The sequence below is a fragment of the Polyergus mexicanus genome, unplaced genomic scaffold (assembly GCF_030449975.1).
Source record: "Polyergus mexicanus isolate NDT 795.1 unplaced genomic scaffold, iyPolMexi1.0 SCAF_115, whole genome shotgun sequence".
NCBI classification, from domain to species: Eukaryota; Metazoa; Arthropoda; class Insecta; order Hymenoptera; family Formicidae; genus Polyergus; species Polyergus mexicanus.
Genome location: NW_027223435.1, coordinates 8,432 through 25,994, shown reverse-complemented (window position 1 = coordinate 25,994; position 17,563 = coordinate 8,432). Strand labels below are relative to the sequence as shown.

The window sequence follows — 17,563 nt, the reverse complement described above, 5'->3', positions numbered from 1 at the left end:
ACGGCTAGGCGAATTTTAGGCGTTTCGAGACGAAGTATTCGGAGATTGTTGAGTTTGCCGAATCGTAGCGTCAATTGTCCGATGTGTATTGGCGTCGGGCGCGCCTCGTCGCGCTCGTCGGAGCGAAAGTGCGACAGGAGCGTGGGTCGTAGATCGAGCAGTTCCTTCCACGTATCCGGCGTTAGCGAGATCTCTTTGCCGTGGCAATCTCCGAGGACGATTTCTACGAAGGAGGGTCGGCTGACGTTAACGCTAATTTCCAGATGTTTATATGCGGTTTTGGTCAATGGATAGCGTCTTCCTAAGATTCTGAGCGGTCGCGCGATCGAGACGTCCGCGTCGTGTCTTGGCGTTCGATCGCGATCTCGTCTAAAAAATAGATATGAGCGATGAGAGAAACGGTGTTAGCGAATTATTAATTCGAATAAATGTTCGATAGTCTTACCCATTGTCCATTTTAGCTTTCTTAGCGTATTCCGCGCTATCTTCGCGGTCTCGTTCGGTTAGTCTCGATCGATCGTCGAATGAGTGTTGCTGTTACGGTTGTCCTCCCATTGTCGCGTACATCGTCGCTCGTTCTTTCTCGTTTGTTCTTTTTCGCGCGTTAGCTTCGGTGTTCTTCGTTAATAATGAAGCGCTTAATGGATGAGCGGTCTTTATATACTCGCGTAGAGATCGCTACTTCCCCTTTCGCGCGTTTTCTCTTATATATTCTATTTTTAAAAAATAACGGTAGGGTCGCTCTAGTCGGTCTCGTCGTCGATTCTCTCTTTCTCGATCGTGTCGCTGAGACGATAGACGCGACTAAGGAGATCGCGCAATTGCCTTAGCAATCCATCCGTAGGACACTCGATGCCGAGCGCGTGTAGATCGAAAGGACCCGCCGAGGTTACGGTATTTGTAAATTCGTTGAAGGCGTAGAACTGACGTTTGGCAAAGAAATATAGATTGCCATCGATGTATCGGAAGGCCGACGTTATCGCGGACGGAATTCCGGGAAATATATCTTTTAATGGAGCGTGTCTAATGACTATCATGCGACACTCGTCGATTTCCGCGACTTTATCATCGTCGTATACAGCGTAGGTTCGTCCCGTGTGCGTATTTATCGCCGCGTTGATTTTAACGTTTCGGGGAAGTCCGATATCGTGGAGATATCTCGGCCAACCCGATTTTAGTTTAAGACTGGGATATTCCGCGAGGTAGATCGAATCGTTCGCGAATAGAGCGAGATCGCCCGAGGGTCTTCTATACGCGGCGGATAGACGCGTGAAATTCGCCGGTAGAAACGTCGCGTAATCCGTGAGCGTCATGGGTCTACCGTAACGTTTCTCGGTTATGTCGACCGACCATATGTTGCGGCGATTAGTTATATATAATCGATGATTCATTATTAGCGCGGCGTCCACGCGTCGCAATGCGCAGAGATCCGCTCGCGCTGGATCGGTCGGCGCGACGCTCGTCGTCGCGGGCGTCGCGGTGGTCGCGGGAGTCGCCGTTGGATAATTTCCGTCGTCGTGAGATCCGTACAGATTTTGTATAGCGAGAATGTCTTCTATGCTCAGCTTAACTGGAAATTGATTCTCGATGTCGGGTATATATGGGAACATTATAGAGTCATTGCGCATACTATGCTGTAAACCCAATGCGTGGCCGATCTCGTGCGTTAGCGTTTGTAGCAGGTGATGCGTGTCGGGAGGATTTTTGTTTAGATACACGTGCCACGGTTCGGAATCGTCGACGTGTATCTCCGATGTGAAATCGGTTGTTCCAGAGGGAAAAAACGCGTGAGCTAGGGCTCCTCCCGGACCGTCGAAAGCTGCCGGGCAAATACCGACGTTTCGACGATTCGCGTAAGTGTGCGCGCCCGTTCGATACGATATTAATATATCGGGATGTAACGGGTCGCGTGCGAAAGTTAGCGATGAGTTCGCCGCCCATAACGCGAACGCCGTTTCGGCCGTTCGCGAGATTTCCTCGCTAGCCATCTGAAAATTCCACGCGAGACGCGTCTTCGGCCATTTTCGCGCGATCGGGCTATACGCGCGATCGGGAATATCTGCGAGACCGCATCGCGGTTTACGCATAAGGTGAAGCGTAACGGCGTTTAACGCGCCGTTTCCCGATAATTGATAATATTCTTGAAACAGCGATAGCGCGCGACGCAGAGACGTCGCGTTATCGGACGACAGCGATTCTCCATCGTCTTTTAGAAAACCCTATACGCGCAGAAAACGAAGCGCCTCGATTTTTTCCGAGTCGAAGGGCGCGGCGATCGTCGTAGCGACGAGTATTGTCGCTAGAGTGAGAACCGTCCTCGTATTAGTCATCGCGCGAAGCGGGGAAGACGCGATAAACTGTTGAGAGACACCGAGCGCGATTGATTCGCGCGTTCCGAGAGACGCCTATTTTTATCGGCGACGAATAATGCGGGTGGGTGGGGAGAGGGAGAGGGAAATGCGTTTCTTTCGACGTCGAGCGTTTGGAATACGCGTTATCTAGCGGACGCGCTCGAGTTCCTCTTTTGTTTTTTCTATTTTATTGTTCATTTGTCCTCTAAGAAGGACATTCGATGAGCGATTAAAGATATCCCTTCCAACGATACGCGTTATCTAACGGATGTTTTCTGTTATTTCCATTTTATTATTCGTTTGTCCTCTAAGAAGGACATTCGATGAGCGATTAAAAATATCTCTTTCAACGATGCGCGTTATCTAACGGATGTTTTTTACGTTTGTCTCCTAAAAAGGACACTCGATGAGCGATTAGAGATATCTCTTTCCGGTAATTAGAGATATCTCTTTCCGGTAACGATAAATTAGAGATACCTTTTTAGATATCCCTAGATACTTTTTTCCAGCGATAATGATTTTATTGTTCGCAGAGTATTCGGAATGCGCATTATCTAACGGATGTTTTTTGTTATTTCTATTTTTATTGTTCATTTGTCCTCTAAAAAGGACACTCGATGAGCGAGTAGAGATATCTCCTTTCCGGCGACGAAACGGTCGCGGAAGGAAGACGCGGCGCGATCGATAAATTGTACCGCAACATTCCGCGCGTCGATCTTTATAAAACGCGAGATCGTTTCGAGAAGCGTTAAAGTATTCTCGTTCGCGAGATAACGAAGTTCGAAACGACGGAACGTGAAGTGACGACAATTAAAATCGGTCGTGATCTGTTCGATATGGAACGAATCGAACAGATCATTAACGCGGCTGATTATATTAACGTAAACGGGGACTTAATCGCGATAAAATCCTATGTTCTGGGAGATCTCGCTACGGATTTGCGTGTGGAAGCGCAAGGTGTTATCGATAATAGTCCGGATTCGTTTAGACTCGCTTTCCAGTTAAGCGAAGACGTAGATATCGCACGTTTAATGTAAGTATCTAATTGAAATTATAATAAATTATAATAAATTATAATAAATTATAATAAATTATAATAAATTATAATAAATTATAATAAATTATAATAAGTTATAAAAATTATAATAAATTTTATTAATTTTTACTTTTATTAATTTTTACTTTTATTAATTTTTACTTTTGTATTTTAGACAAGAAATAGAAAGCTGTGTAAAAACAGCGCGAGAATCGCTCTATGAGTTAATAAATAAAACGAGAACTATGCTCGCACAAGCGCAAAGCGTTCACAGCGCATTGCGCGACGCTCGTCGACGCGGCGAGAGCGATTTCGCCGTTCCCGAAATTAGGCGAGTCGTCGCATCACGGATCGATGAGGAGCCCGAATCGCGATCAATCGGCGAACTCGAATTACGATCAATGGAGAACGAGGCCGAACCAGCGACGGTTAACGAGAGTAAATCGCAGACTAATGTACGATGGGCGAACTATGAGCCCGAATCGCAACCGTTCGACGCGGAATAATTTTAAGCGTTAATAAAGCGCATTTGTAAGATAATTTTTATGAATAAATGTTATATATTAAGCGAAACGTTGATTTTTTACGCTTTTCTTCTTCCGTATCCTCTCGTAATCATCTGTGTCCGCATTAAGTATATTTAAATAGATTTAAAATCTCTTTACTTTAAGTTTATTATGCAACCGCGATAATCTATGGATAATTATAAATTAAGGTTTTATTAGATTTAATTTTTGAGATTTGATATATAAAAATGTAGTTTAAATATAGAATGAAATACTTAATAATTAATTCAATACATTATAATTATATATAAAATTTAAAATATTCTATAATTAAGTTTATTATGCGATCGCGATAAAATAATATCTATGGACAGTTATTATAATTAAATTTGTTACGCGACCGCGATAACGCGACCGCGATAAAGAAAAAACGCGGTTCGTTCGTATAACGTATATTTTGCAACAATATATAACATATTCGTGATTAAATTTATAGATTATAATTTAAAATATATAATTAATTTGATACATTATAACTTAAATTTATATAACTTAAATTTATATAACTTAAATTTATATAACTTAAATTTATATAACTTAAATTTATATAACTTAAATTTATATAATATAATATAAAATCAATCGCTCATATTGCGCAAACGGTCGCGTCGCTCAAACCACCAATCGTGCAATTTACACGCGTTTTCTAACGCACAATTTTTCGCGTGGTATCCGCAATGAAAGGCCCGCGAAGCGTTCAGAGTCTCCAGACGTTCGATGTCTTCGTAATCGGCGTCGATAGTCTCGACAGAAACGGCTATATCGCGATCGTCGGCGACGTTTCCTAAGATCTCGATTAACCACTTCTTCTTCTCGTGACCTTTGACATAGATCTGCACCGTCGAATCAGGGTTAGATCCTCGACATATGGCATCTCGAACGAGTTTTTTCATCGACCCGTAATTTGTGTGTCCATCATTCCACTTTAGCTGATGATGATTCGATATCAACCAACACGCTCGCGATTTTTCCGCTCTCGTGAGTAAATCCCACGACATCGGCGAGCGAAAGATGTGATGCGTCAATTCTACACCATTTCTTAATACGGCTACTTCTTTCACGACGAATTTTTCGTTAACTACGAAACCTTGAAGATCGACAAAAATCGGTGTGTCCATCGTCGTTGTTAGCGATACTCGAAGTGTTTCTTTCTAGATTTTTCTAAGCGTTTTATTCTGTCTCCATATTTTTTCGAGTATCGTTGCGCTTACACGATTCTGCGCACGACATTAGTGAGCGGATTGTATTCTACCACTCGATCGTGAATAATAAGACAGTAAGCTGTGGTATTAGAGGGGATGTTTTCCTTGCAGTCGAACTCTATGCGAACGTCCACAGTGGCGCTTTTAATTGACTCATTCTGTCGAGAATAGTCGATGACTACGAGTGGGCCGTGAATTAAAAATTTATCTAAATTTAAGAGCGTTTCGTCGTTTTCGCATCCGTAGTACGTTTTTCGAAATTTCGAATACATATCGTATAATACGGCGATTTTATGTTTATCGAAATCTAAATTCATGTCATCGTAAGGATAAAAATCGGAATTAAGATACAGTTTGACATTAGTTAGTTTACAATTATCGAATAAAGAAGGCTCCTCGGACAGAACGTTCTTCTTTCCAGATTGTAGCGCGAAGATAACGTATCGCGGTTTCTCGAGTTGTGTTGCCGCTTTGACGGCCCACGAGTGTTTGGTCGTGTTCTGTAGAAGCGGAAACTCGTAAAGATCCCATGAGCGAAAAGCGACGCTCAAATATCGTCCACTATCTAACGTGCGCAATAATCTTAATTTATTAACATCATTCAATACTATATGAGGCATTCGCCATTGTATTTTTAACAAAACGATTTTAGGTTCTTGCGTTTCGCGCGATATAACGCAATTGTTATCGTTGCGCGCTCGTATTAAAATAAGCTCGTGTCGCGCGTTGATCACAACGCGCTTGTAATCTTCGCAAAAACCTAATAGTACGTTAAGAGGTACGCAAAAATTAAAATCACCGATTGACGAATGAGTTGTTGCTAATAAGTCCCATCCAGCGTTTTTTAATATTTTACTTCTTTCGACTGTCAGCGATGCGTAATTTTTAATCGTACTCGTTATTCCAACGTTTCTGTTTCGATCGATCTCTACGCCATCGAGCTCGTAGCGAATTTCCTCGAACATAAACGCCGCGCAATTGTTTACTAATCTCGTTATCGATGCGATTTCCTCTTGCGCGCTCGATGTTTCCTTCGACTCGAGTCTGCCCTCAATGTAGATAAAACTGTCGCAAGGTAACGTATACAAATCTTGCTGTTGTATAGGAATTCGTATCTCATCGCTATTTCCGAACGTAGTATTGGCGTAAGGGTTGTACGTGTGAGTTTCGATCTTGACGATGCGATCGTCGAAGATTGGCTCCCCACTGATACTTAGAATGTCGCACATTCCGCTTTTTACGAAGAAGCGGTTTTCGGCACGACGAAACCCAAAGAGCGCAGAAAAGTCTCGTTGGCAGCGGTTAGTCTTCCTCCCTTTTTTCTTCTCTTTTCTGTGTTTAGAGATGACGCGACAGCGATAATAGGTGCGTTTCTCGCATTCGATCCATTCACTACGAGCATCGCGCGCTTCTCTACCGTTTTCATCGCACGTGTAGACGAATCGTAATTTCTTCGCCGCGAAAATCGATCAATTTTCCGTTTTGGTCCACAACACGCACGTTTATATCGGTAATGGTCCGTGCGATGATCGGAAGGTAAATGATCTGCGTTGGAATTTCCGACACTTTATATCCGGGTGGAACGTTAGGCGCGAATTCGTGTATAGTATGCGCGGATTTGTCGTTATGATACGCTCCTGTTGTAACGTTGCACTCTATTCGAATAAGGTTAATGGCCATAATATTTATTGGCTTATCGGATGCGTACCATTTATTCGGTTGTAATAAACGAGACGAGAAACCCAGGAGCGAACCGATATTATCGAGTTTTGTAAAATTTACTCGATATGCGCATTTAATTTCGCTTCTCATAGTGTTATCGTTACCGCGAAGCGTTATAGAATTTTCACTTTTATCGCCATTCTCATCGTCTTCGAAATAATCGTCATCAACATCATATATGTAATCATCATCGTTCGTTTCCGGTTTTTCATTTTCGCGTTCTCGTTCCTCCTCTCTCGCTCGTCGTTTATGACGAATCGCCGCTCTTAGATACGCGTTTATAGCGCTTAATTCGTAAGATCCTATTGGAATTGCGATAATCTCGTCATTATTATCGAAGTAAAATTTATTATTCGTAGAATTTATATTCGGTATCGTATTATAAGTTTCAAAATTGGTTAAACCTAATTCGTAATCGTCGTCGTTTAAATCGAGAGGCGGAAAATAACTCGCCGCGAGAATACTGCTTCGTCCGGAAAGAGTGAGAGTTAGCGACATGATCGGCGAGAGCGATCGAACTGCGTTCGATTGACGAATAACGGTTGATATTATAGTCGACGATTCCTCCAATCGACTTCTCGGAGAAATCGAAGACTCAATTGTCCGCAAATATTCTGATCGCGCGTCTGCTCGGAGCGACGATTGTATCGAATGTTCGTGTCGCGCCCGAGATAACGCGCGAGTTCGCGTGGAGGACGAAGATCGCCGAAACCGTCGTAGTAAATTGCGTCGCCCCCTTTTTTCGCGTACGCTACCCAATGAGTACCCGGTCCGGATGCGTCGTCTAAATTTACAGTGCCGCTCTCATCGCGGCGCGCTTGCGACGGAAGCGCGTTGCGCATAAACACACCTCTAAAATGAGGTACGCGCGAGAGTATCGCCGCGCGATTTAATTGTTCGTTCGTTGTTGCTCCGACGGATGAGAGAATCTTTAGCGTCTGTTTACGCGAAGTTTTTTTTTAGCTCTTCTCGTTGAGGACACGCCACTTCCACGTTTGTACGGCGCGAGATATAAACCGCGACCTTCCATCGCGCGATCATGACGCTGCAACTCTTCCAGTTGTCGTCGCGCTGCTTTGCGATCGTTCACCGCTTTCGCGATTCCCGCCGCTCCCCCGGCCAAAGAACCGAGAGCTCCTAATAACGGTAGCAGGGGTAAAAAGCCGCCGCGTTTCGCTATAGGAAGCGTTCTTTTTCTCGTAGCGATTATTCTTCTTTTGTTCTTTTTTCTCTTGATTTTCGTTGTACCCATTCCAAGTTTTGTCTTCGATTTCATAGCCATCCATACAGCCGCCGCGGCGGCTCTCTCGCCGAGAGTCGAGTCTTTAGCCGCGACACGTTCGCGCGCTTTTTTGGCAAGCGCGTGGTCAGCGACGTGTCGATCAGCGAGCTCGCCGCTCCGCGAGTACGCGATATCGTGTTCGCGGCAGGCCGCGTCCAGAGGATTGACACCTCGATCGCCTCGCGCGAGTCGTTTCGCAAGACGAGTACCCGGCCCGCAAAATTGATATCCTGGTATATGTAGTTCGAAAGGGAGTGCGTTTATCGCTCTATTTAATAAGCCAGCGCCGTGACTCACACCGTACTGCTGTTTCGCGAATTGCATTCGCCGCAATCTTTAACAAGCGGCGCCGGACCGTCGATGTGTGTTCGTTGCCAAGGGCGATTATAATGCTCTAGACATCGACGGTAGCGCCGCACCTCCGGATCCACTTTTATATATTCAGGCAGTTTCTCCCACAATCGTTCTACGTAGCGACCGAAATGCTTTAGTAAAATTATTTTCGGAATATACCGCAATTGATCGGTGGTGAAATCGAGAATATCGTCGCCATCTATTAGTAAGATAAACATTTCGATTCACCGCGCGCAATTCACTACTGCGCGATTGATGGCAATCTATTCGTATATAAATTAAAAAGTCTCGCCCTGCCTTACGCGAGTGTACCGCGCACGCGCGCAGCAAGAAGAATGCGTTTCGTGCGACAACCGATCGCGATAAAGGTGACGAACCTCGATAATAAAACGCGACCGTCGAAAGAAACGCGTAGACACGGTCGTCTATTACCGAGCGCTATTCGTTGCGTTATTTGCGGGCCTTCTAGTTGCGGCAAAACAAACGCATTAATAAGTTTGTTGGAGAGTCCGCATGGTGTACGCTTCGAGAACGTTTATGTTTACTCAAAGTCATTGCAGCAGCCTAAATATCAATATTTAGAAAATTTATTAACACCGATGGAAGATATAGGTTATTTCACATTTTCTAATAACTTTGACGTTATTTCACCCAGCGAAGCTCTCCCGAATTCGATATTCGTGTTCGACGATGTAGCGTGCGACAAACAAAATACTATCAGAGAATATTTCGCTATGGGTCGACACTCGAACGTCGATTGCTTCTATCTGTGCCAAACGTATGCTAAAATACCGAAGCATTTGATTCGAGATAATGCTAATTTGTTAATTCTTTTTAAACAAGATGGTACTAATTTACGTCACGTATACAACGATCACGTGAACACGGATATGTCGTACGAGAATTTTCACGCGTTATGTCGCGCGTGTTGGCGATATAAATATGGTTTCTTAGTAATCGACAAAGATAGCGCGCTCCGCGCTGGTAGATACAGACGAGGATTTAATGATTTCATTGTACCGTAGAACGATCAGTTGTCGCGAATACGTCGAACGCGTCAATCGCTCTCTCGCGAGTTAGAAGAAGTTGCAATGGCCTCGACGGATATCGGCGAACGCGAAAAAACAGCAAAAGAGATAGCTAAAACGCGCGCATCGATTCGTAAAAAACACAGAGCATTAAAAACTGGAAAAATGGAAAGCGAGATCGCGATAGAGAGTCGTTTCAAACCGATCGTCGAACCGCTGCGACGCATCGCTGATCGCGCTGAGCGAGACGAGATAGAGCGAAATGAAATTAAGCGCGAAATGATAAAACAAGACGCAACCGACATTTCACCCTCGACGAGCGTCGAGGAAAAATGGAAAGATGAAGCACTAACTCCCGTTTGGAAAAAACCTAAAGCGAAACGAATACGCGCTCGACGACGATTGAACGCCGTTTCTACTCCATTAAACGAATCTTTCGTCGAAAGAGACCCATTCGCGCGAAACGAAACCGAAGAATATGAAACGTTCGAATCCGAGAGTCTCGAATCGCCCTCGATATCCGAAATACCCGTTAAACAAATTTCGCGAATTACTCAAGATCGCGAAATATCGCACGGTCGACTAGGACCGTTAGGGCGAAAATATATGGGGACTCTTCTCGGCGGAGAAGCGCCGAACGAGATTGATCACGTTTACGGAGTTTACATCGGCGAGAAAGGTGCGATGCTCGGCGATAAGCGATTTGACGTAGACGCGAATGATTCCATATTTATAGATGAGATTAAATATGTCGGTACTCCCGGTTTGTATGAATTAATTTTTATGAAAATTCCTAATAGTCTCATATATACAGAAAAAGATAAATTAACATACAGAAGTATATTGTTAACAACGAACGCTCATAGACGTGATCATGACGCTAAAAAATCTGTCTTAGGAAATAAAGGATATAAATACAAATTTATTATCGCTCCGCTTATTCACAACAGCGGCGCGAAAAAAACAGGCGCGGGTCGCGTATCGTCGACTATGCGTGTCACGGACAATAAAATCGATTACGTCCATTGGGACGATCCAAACGAATTAGTGGATCGTTTGCGATTATTAGACGCTTCGCGTCGAGCCGGCAACAACGCTCACGAAAACGAGATTCTAATCGAGGAGCTTCGCGAAACAGGAGCGATCGTATAAATCGAACTGTCGCGTGGATGACTGTCGCAGTCGTACGCGGAATTCGCGATGTCCGTGAGCAAATTTGGCTCACCTTTAAAAAATCGAGGCTACGACGCGAGAACCGGAAGACTACGTCCGGCTATCGAGTCTCTGCGAAGTTACGTGCGCGATAACGCGCTGTGTCTAAGCTCTTCCATTGAATACGACGCGAGAGAACGTAAAATAAAACGCTTGGCTCAACCTGAGGAGGACGCCGATGCGACAAGCAAAAGCTACGTCGAGGGAATCACATCGCAATTAAGAAAAGACGCGAACGAAGCGGGGCTGGGCGTCATTCTACTATTCACGAGACTCGCTCAGCTCGATAGCGCTTTAAGTAAACGAATAGACGTCGCGGAGAGTTTCGTTTCCGAGATAAAAACACGCGATGACGTTCTGAGTAAACGAATAGACGCTGTGGAAAATTCCATTTCGAGAATAGAAACGAGCGCTAACGCTCTAGATAAACGAATCGATGTTTTAGATAAACGAATCAAAAGTTTAAGCGATCAAATCGAGATCGCGAAAAAAACTATATCGCTCAACGCGACGGAGTTCTCGACGAGAAACGCGAACGATCGTAAAATAATGTTCAATCAAGGTAAAACAATACGAGAACTAAATCAAAAATCGCATATCGCGGCGAATTCCGCAGTGAAATCCGAGACGAAGATACAAGAATTGGAAAATTCAACGTCACGATTGAAGAGAGACGCAGACGAGCTAGCAGGAAGAGTGAGAGAACTGGCAAAGATTAGCGGGAGCGGCGAACCGCTCGAAAGAAAGATTAGCGGAAGCGGCGAACCGCTCGAAAGAAAGATTAGCGGGAGCGACGAACCGCTCGAAAAAGAGATTAGCGGGAGCGGCGAACCGCTCGAAAAAGAGATCCAATTCAACGTTATTCTCGAGAGAAAGAAAAAAGAATTATGAGCGTTAAAAAACGAAGATTAGTCGAGGAATTGCACGCGCCCGCGAGAAGAAACTTCTCGCGTCGTCGCGTTGCGGTGCGCGGGTACGACGACCTATGGCAAGCGGATGTGGTCGAGATGCGTCCTTACGCGAGACTCAACAAAGGCCACAACTACATACTCACCGTTATCGACGTATTAAGCAAATACGCATGGGCTGTACCGCTTAAGAGCAAAAGCGCAAACGAGGTTACTCGAGCGTTATCTAAAATAATACGAGACTCTAAGAGGTGTCCGAAAAATCTACAGACCGATAAAGGAAAAGAATTTTACAATGCCGATATGCGAAATTTTACGAAGAAGCACGAAGTAAATCATTATTCGACATATTCTGTGATGAAAGCGTCGATAGTCGAACGATTCAATCGTACGCTCAAAAATTTTATGTGGAAGTATTTCACGCTAAACGGAATGTACAAGTGGATCGACGAGTTACCACGACTCGTCGAGGAATATAACACGCGAAAACATCGCACTATAAATATGAGACCTGTCGACGTAACTCCAAAAATTGCCGATAAACTTTTAAATACTGTATACAGCAATATAAAAATCGCGGCTCCGGCGAAATTTAAAGTAGCCGATCCGGTACGCATCAGTAAATTTAAAACGATTTTCGAGAAAGGCTTCACACCCAACTGGACTACAGAGATTTTTCGAATAACTAAGATACAACGGACTAATCCCGTAACGTATCTATTAAAGGATTCGCGCGGCGAGCCGATCGCGGGAGGATTCTACGAGCACGAATTGTTGCGCGTTGGCGATCCTGACGTGTATCTCGTAGAAAAGGTGCTGCGTCGAAAGGGTGACAAGATTTACGTGAAATGGTTAGGAATGGACGAATCGCACAATTCTTGGATAAATAAAACAGCTGTATTATGATAAAAATGTATTTTTATTAAATAAAACTACATATTATACATATTATACATATTATACATATTATATATTATACATATTATATATTATACATAACAAAATTGTAGACATGTTAAAATTAAAATACTCGTATAATTATAAAACAAGGAAAATCTTAGAAAAATTGTAGACATGTTAAAACTAAAATAATCGTATAATTATAAAACAAAGAAAAAAATAATAACACAATACAATTAAAATTAAAACTTGTGAAAATCGATTAACTGTTTAAATAATCGATTATAGAGTAATTATCATTATTAATCTTTAAATCGTATGATTATAAAACAATCGTAATTTTGTACGAGTTCTCTCTTGCGCTCCATATAAACTCTTTCTCGCGCCGCTACGCGGCCGCCATATCCTGCGTTCTCTCTTTTGCGCTTTATGCGGACTCTTTTTTATATTTTATATATATTCTTCATCGCATTGTTAAGCGAACAGTAGTATAGGGGCAACTATAGCGAGACACAACAAACCCCCACTCCTCGGCCACTGGCGCCGACCCCCTGCTGTGCCTGTCTGGGGCCCTCCCCCCTAAGGGTGTCTGTGGAAAAAAAGAGTGGAGGGGACTCGTGGACGTCTACGAGGCAATTTTCCCTTTAAATTTTTTTATTTTTTATTTTTTTTATTTTTTTTATTTTTTATTTTTTTATTTTTTCGGTCGCGTGAACATGCTCGGGCTCGAACCTGGGTCCTCCACGTTTCCAGACAGGGTCCTAGTATGCTGGGCTAGCTGAAATCTTATTAGAGTAAGGCTTAGATGTAGTATTTGTAGAGAGTAGCCCTCCGACATAGGGGACCCTGCGTTCTGATTGGCTTCCCTATAGTGGCCGGCAGTTTGATTGGATGAGGAGCATTGTTTCTGAGTGAGAGGGAAAAACGCGGCAAAATAACACGTGTAAGAATCGGCAAGATGGCGGCCAGCGAGAATGGAGACGTCACGAGAATAGAAGGGGTCGTAAAAAGCAAGTCTGTGCAAGTAGCGATTACGATGGTCTTAGAGCTTTATGACGTCACTTAGACGAGGAGAGAAAGGAAAGGAAAATAGTAAATGTTTTTATATAAGCGATTTAAAATAAAAAATTTTTATTAAATATTATACTTATGTTTAAATGTAAATAATAATTTCGCAATGTACAAAATTTCTTATGTGACGGAAAACATGCAAATTCGCTGCTATATACATCGATAAAAACGAGAGCCGAGAAAAATTAACGTTCTATTATATATCCGTATGGTAGCGAACAATGGCTATCAATAAACCTACGTTTTAGCAATACAGGCTCACATACTTTAGTTTCGTCCCGTGTTACGATCTCATGAAACGCGGTGCGACGAATTGCTCTAAAACGTAGATTTATCGAAGTTCCAGCCAATTCTTTTTCGTTCTCTTATGTAGTATTTGTAGAGAGTAGTCCTCCGGCATAGGGGACCCTACGCTCTGATTGGCTTCCCTATAGTTGCCGGCAGTTTGATTGGATGAGGAGCATGTTTCTGAGTGAGAGGGAAAAACGCGGCAAAATAACACGTGTGTAAGAATCGGCAAGATGGCGACTACCGAGGATGGAGATATCGTGCAGTATACGCATCTCCGCATTTCACCACCCCTACGGAAAAACCGAGAAATGTACGGTATATTTCATCCTCTCCTCCGACTTCTTTGTGAAAATACAAAATCGGATAAGGTACTGCTAGAATAAAGTAACTGATACGTCGGGGCTGAACACGTGCGTACATGTACGGGTAGGGTTGACCGGGCGACCGAGGTGCACTAGGCAGGTAGACGTTCGGAAACGTCATCGCTGGAGAGGATAGAAAGGGTCATGAAATACGGATACCTGAGACTGTTTGACACGGAGTCTTAGGACGGAGACTATGACGTCACAGAGACGTCGGGAAGAAAGGATAGGAAAAGAGAAAATGTTTTTACGTAGCATTATTTTAAAAACAGTTTTATTTATATTTATTTATATTTCTTACATAAGAATATTATGCTTTGTACAATAAAAAATTATTTTACATAAAAATATTTGTACAATAAAAATTCTTATTTACAATTAAATATAACTATATTGCGTAGCAAAAAAGATTATCTCTTAGCACGAGGGAAAATACGCGAATTCGTTATATTGCAACTTTAAAAACGAGAGTTGAGAAAACAGAGAAGAAAAATTATCGTTCTGCTACATAGCCGTATGGTAACGAACAATGACTATTGATAAATTTACGTTTCATCAATACAGGAGTACATACTTCATAGCATGTTACCAGCTCATGAAACACAGTACGCCAAATTGCTCTAAACCGTAAGTTTATCGAAGTTCCAGCCGATTCTTCCTCATTTTCTTCATTTTCCCGTACCCTTTCTTTAGCTAACATCAAATTTCTAATACTAAGAAAATTGATTAGTTGAGAGTTTTCAAAATTTAAGGTTATGCCCTTCACTTTGCAGCATTCGTGTGTTCGTCCGTCCGGTGCACGAACAATGTACGCATAAAATTTAGGGCCACCAGATACGAACGTCTCGATATAGCTACCGCGGCCGTAACTTTCAAGCTCGTCCGTCATATCGCCTAGAAAATTTCCCGTACGTGGTTCATACGTTCGGATCACCGCTGCCCACGTAAATACATGAATCCGTATCATAATACAAAACGCGACGATCTAATCGCTCTAAATAAGAATATAATTTTAAACGCGTCTGCGCCGTCGCATATGCAGCTATTACAACATTCGTTATCGATGAGGGAATGGCAGCGTCTTGTCGCAATCGCCACGAAAGATATATTACCTCGTCGTTTACGGGTAATATGCCGGTTATCTCGTGCTCAGCACTCATCATCAATGTCGCAAAACGCTGAGGCGTTATCACGACTTCGGTATTTGGTAAATTGGATCGCTGGCCGAATTTTCCCCAAAGAGAATTTAAGCACAGCTTCGCGACAGAACGTAAACCGGGATTCCGAGTGACGTTACGTTTATCAAGAACGTTACCTTCGGTTTTCTCGTACTCCCTCAGATATTGTTCTTTAGCATCGTCGTCGTTTACCCCGCATTCACACGGCCATCCACTGGCTTCTTGTTTAAGCTGCAAGAATGTATTTATATATTCGGTGAACAATCCGCCTTGACGTGTCGTATGATCGAATTGACTAACTTTATATTGCCAAATCTCGCTTACAGCTGTCACGAGATAACCCTTTCCGTTGGCCTTGCGTAATTCACAGGTCACCCGCGTACCCTCGAATTCGCGTTCACGAGCATCGTCATGTGTACAGGGCACCTGCGAAAATGTTTCGCAACAACTGCATAAAGCAAAAAGCAATTTTCCCTGCACACGATATGGGAGTACCGGATGAAATAGGTCGCGTGGTGGGAGTACTCTGCAACGTATGAGCCCTTCAATCGTATCGAAATTAAAATTCGGGGCCCTTCCGATTATTGCGGAACATTCCTCGCCGACGTAAATATTCGGATGGTCGATTGGGAACAAAGAGGGTACAAAGAGCACACGTCCACGTATCGTATTTTCTCCGTACCCGTAACCTCATAACGAGTCACGATATTTCCCGTGCGGCCGCCGAAAAATGCATCGCGAGGATCGAGCGGAGATGTTTCCACCATCGGATGATTTTCGAGATATTCGCGCATTTCGTGATTATCGCGTCATAATTTATCAAAATTATTTTTAACAAAAAAATTAATTGTTCAACCAAATCTTTTTTTCATTGTCAATATTATAGATCTAAATTTACTTCCGCGATGTGAAATATCATCCGCTAAGTCTGCATATTTTTCTTCCTATATAAGATGCAAAGATCATCAAGCGAATTATCTTTTCAAATAAATATATTCAAATAATCATCAAACAAGAGAGTCTTTTCAAATAAACAGTAAGATGTACCGACACTATCTGCGCACGTACAAATTCGATACGATACAACACACAAAAATAATATTGTTTTCTAAAATAATAAATTATTGTTTATTTTACAATCACCAAAACAATGAACAGCTAAAAGCACTTATTAATAATTATAAATTATTTTACTTTAACAATAAATTTGTATTTTTAAATAAATAAATTGAATCAGCAAAAATTGTTCTATTTCACCGTGTAGCCGCGCCTTCGATTTACACGTCCACATTAACAGAATTTATTTGTTTCGCCGATCGGAGAGATAGGACGTAATTGATTTGTCCGGGTTTAGTTTGTTGAACAGTATTTATTCCTTTCGACACCAACTCCCGGACCGTCTTAGGTAATCGCACGCGACAGCAAGATATGAGCGGACACGCGAATTATCGTTTAATTATAACTTTATGAGCGTTAGGCGTTCGGTGTGCTCCCGGTGAAGGCTTGCGACGAAGTGTCTTAACGAAAAGCCTTCTCGGCGATCCACGTACAATAGTCCTGGTTGATACGGGTACTACAAAAAGGGAGGAATTTCGATCGTTCGATTCCGAGAGCCAATCGGCTATCGACAACGAGGTGTTTGTCAGAATCGAACGATACGAAGAAACCGCAAACACGGAATGAAAACAAGGCTTCGCACGTAACGTCTCGCTTTAGAACGTTCGAGAAACGAAATTAATAATATAGTTTATAAAACGCTTACTTTCTTGAACATACCGCTCGCCTCGTATACCGGGTAGGTTACGAAATAACTGGTTAAATCCTACCACTATAATCGATACACGGCATCTTAATGATAATTCTCGATCAGACGGTCCGAAGAGCTCTACAGCAAAATTTTCAATATACAATAATAGGAAAAGAGTACAGATAAAGATCGTCGGTGATTCAATCGAAATACATGAATTAACCTAATCAGTAAATCTTAGCATAGGGTTATTTACATAAGCGTTCTTAGAGTAGATATATGTACATATACAGAGCGTGACGATAATTAAAGTCAAACTTAATTATTAACGCATAAAGAAAACGCAAATTAAT

The 17,563-nt window shown here is 42.7% G+C and overlaps 1 protein-coding gene across 1 annotated transcript; it reads left to right on the top strand.

Moving 5' to 3' along the window:
• The first annotated feature begins 10,741 nt into the window (after positions 1 to 10,741).
• On the top strand, positions 10,742 to 11,644 carry LOC138944202 (tropomyosin-like). The gene has a single exon (XM_070315110.1). The coding sequence runs from the start codon at positions 10,742 to 10,744 to the stop codon at positions 11,642 to 11,644; it is 903 nt and encodes a 300-aa protein (XP_070171211.1).
• Positions 11,645 to 17,563: the final 5,919 nt, after the last annotated feature.

Coding starts and splice junctions, on each gene's coding strand:
- LOC138944202 (XM_070315110.1), top strand. CDS start 10,742: ATGTCCGTGAGCAAATTTGGCTCACCTTTAAAAAATCGAGGCTACGAC.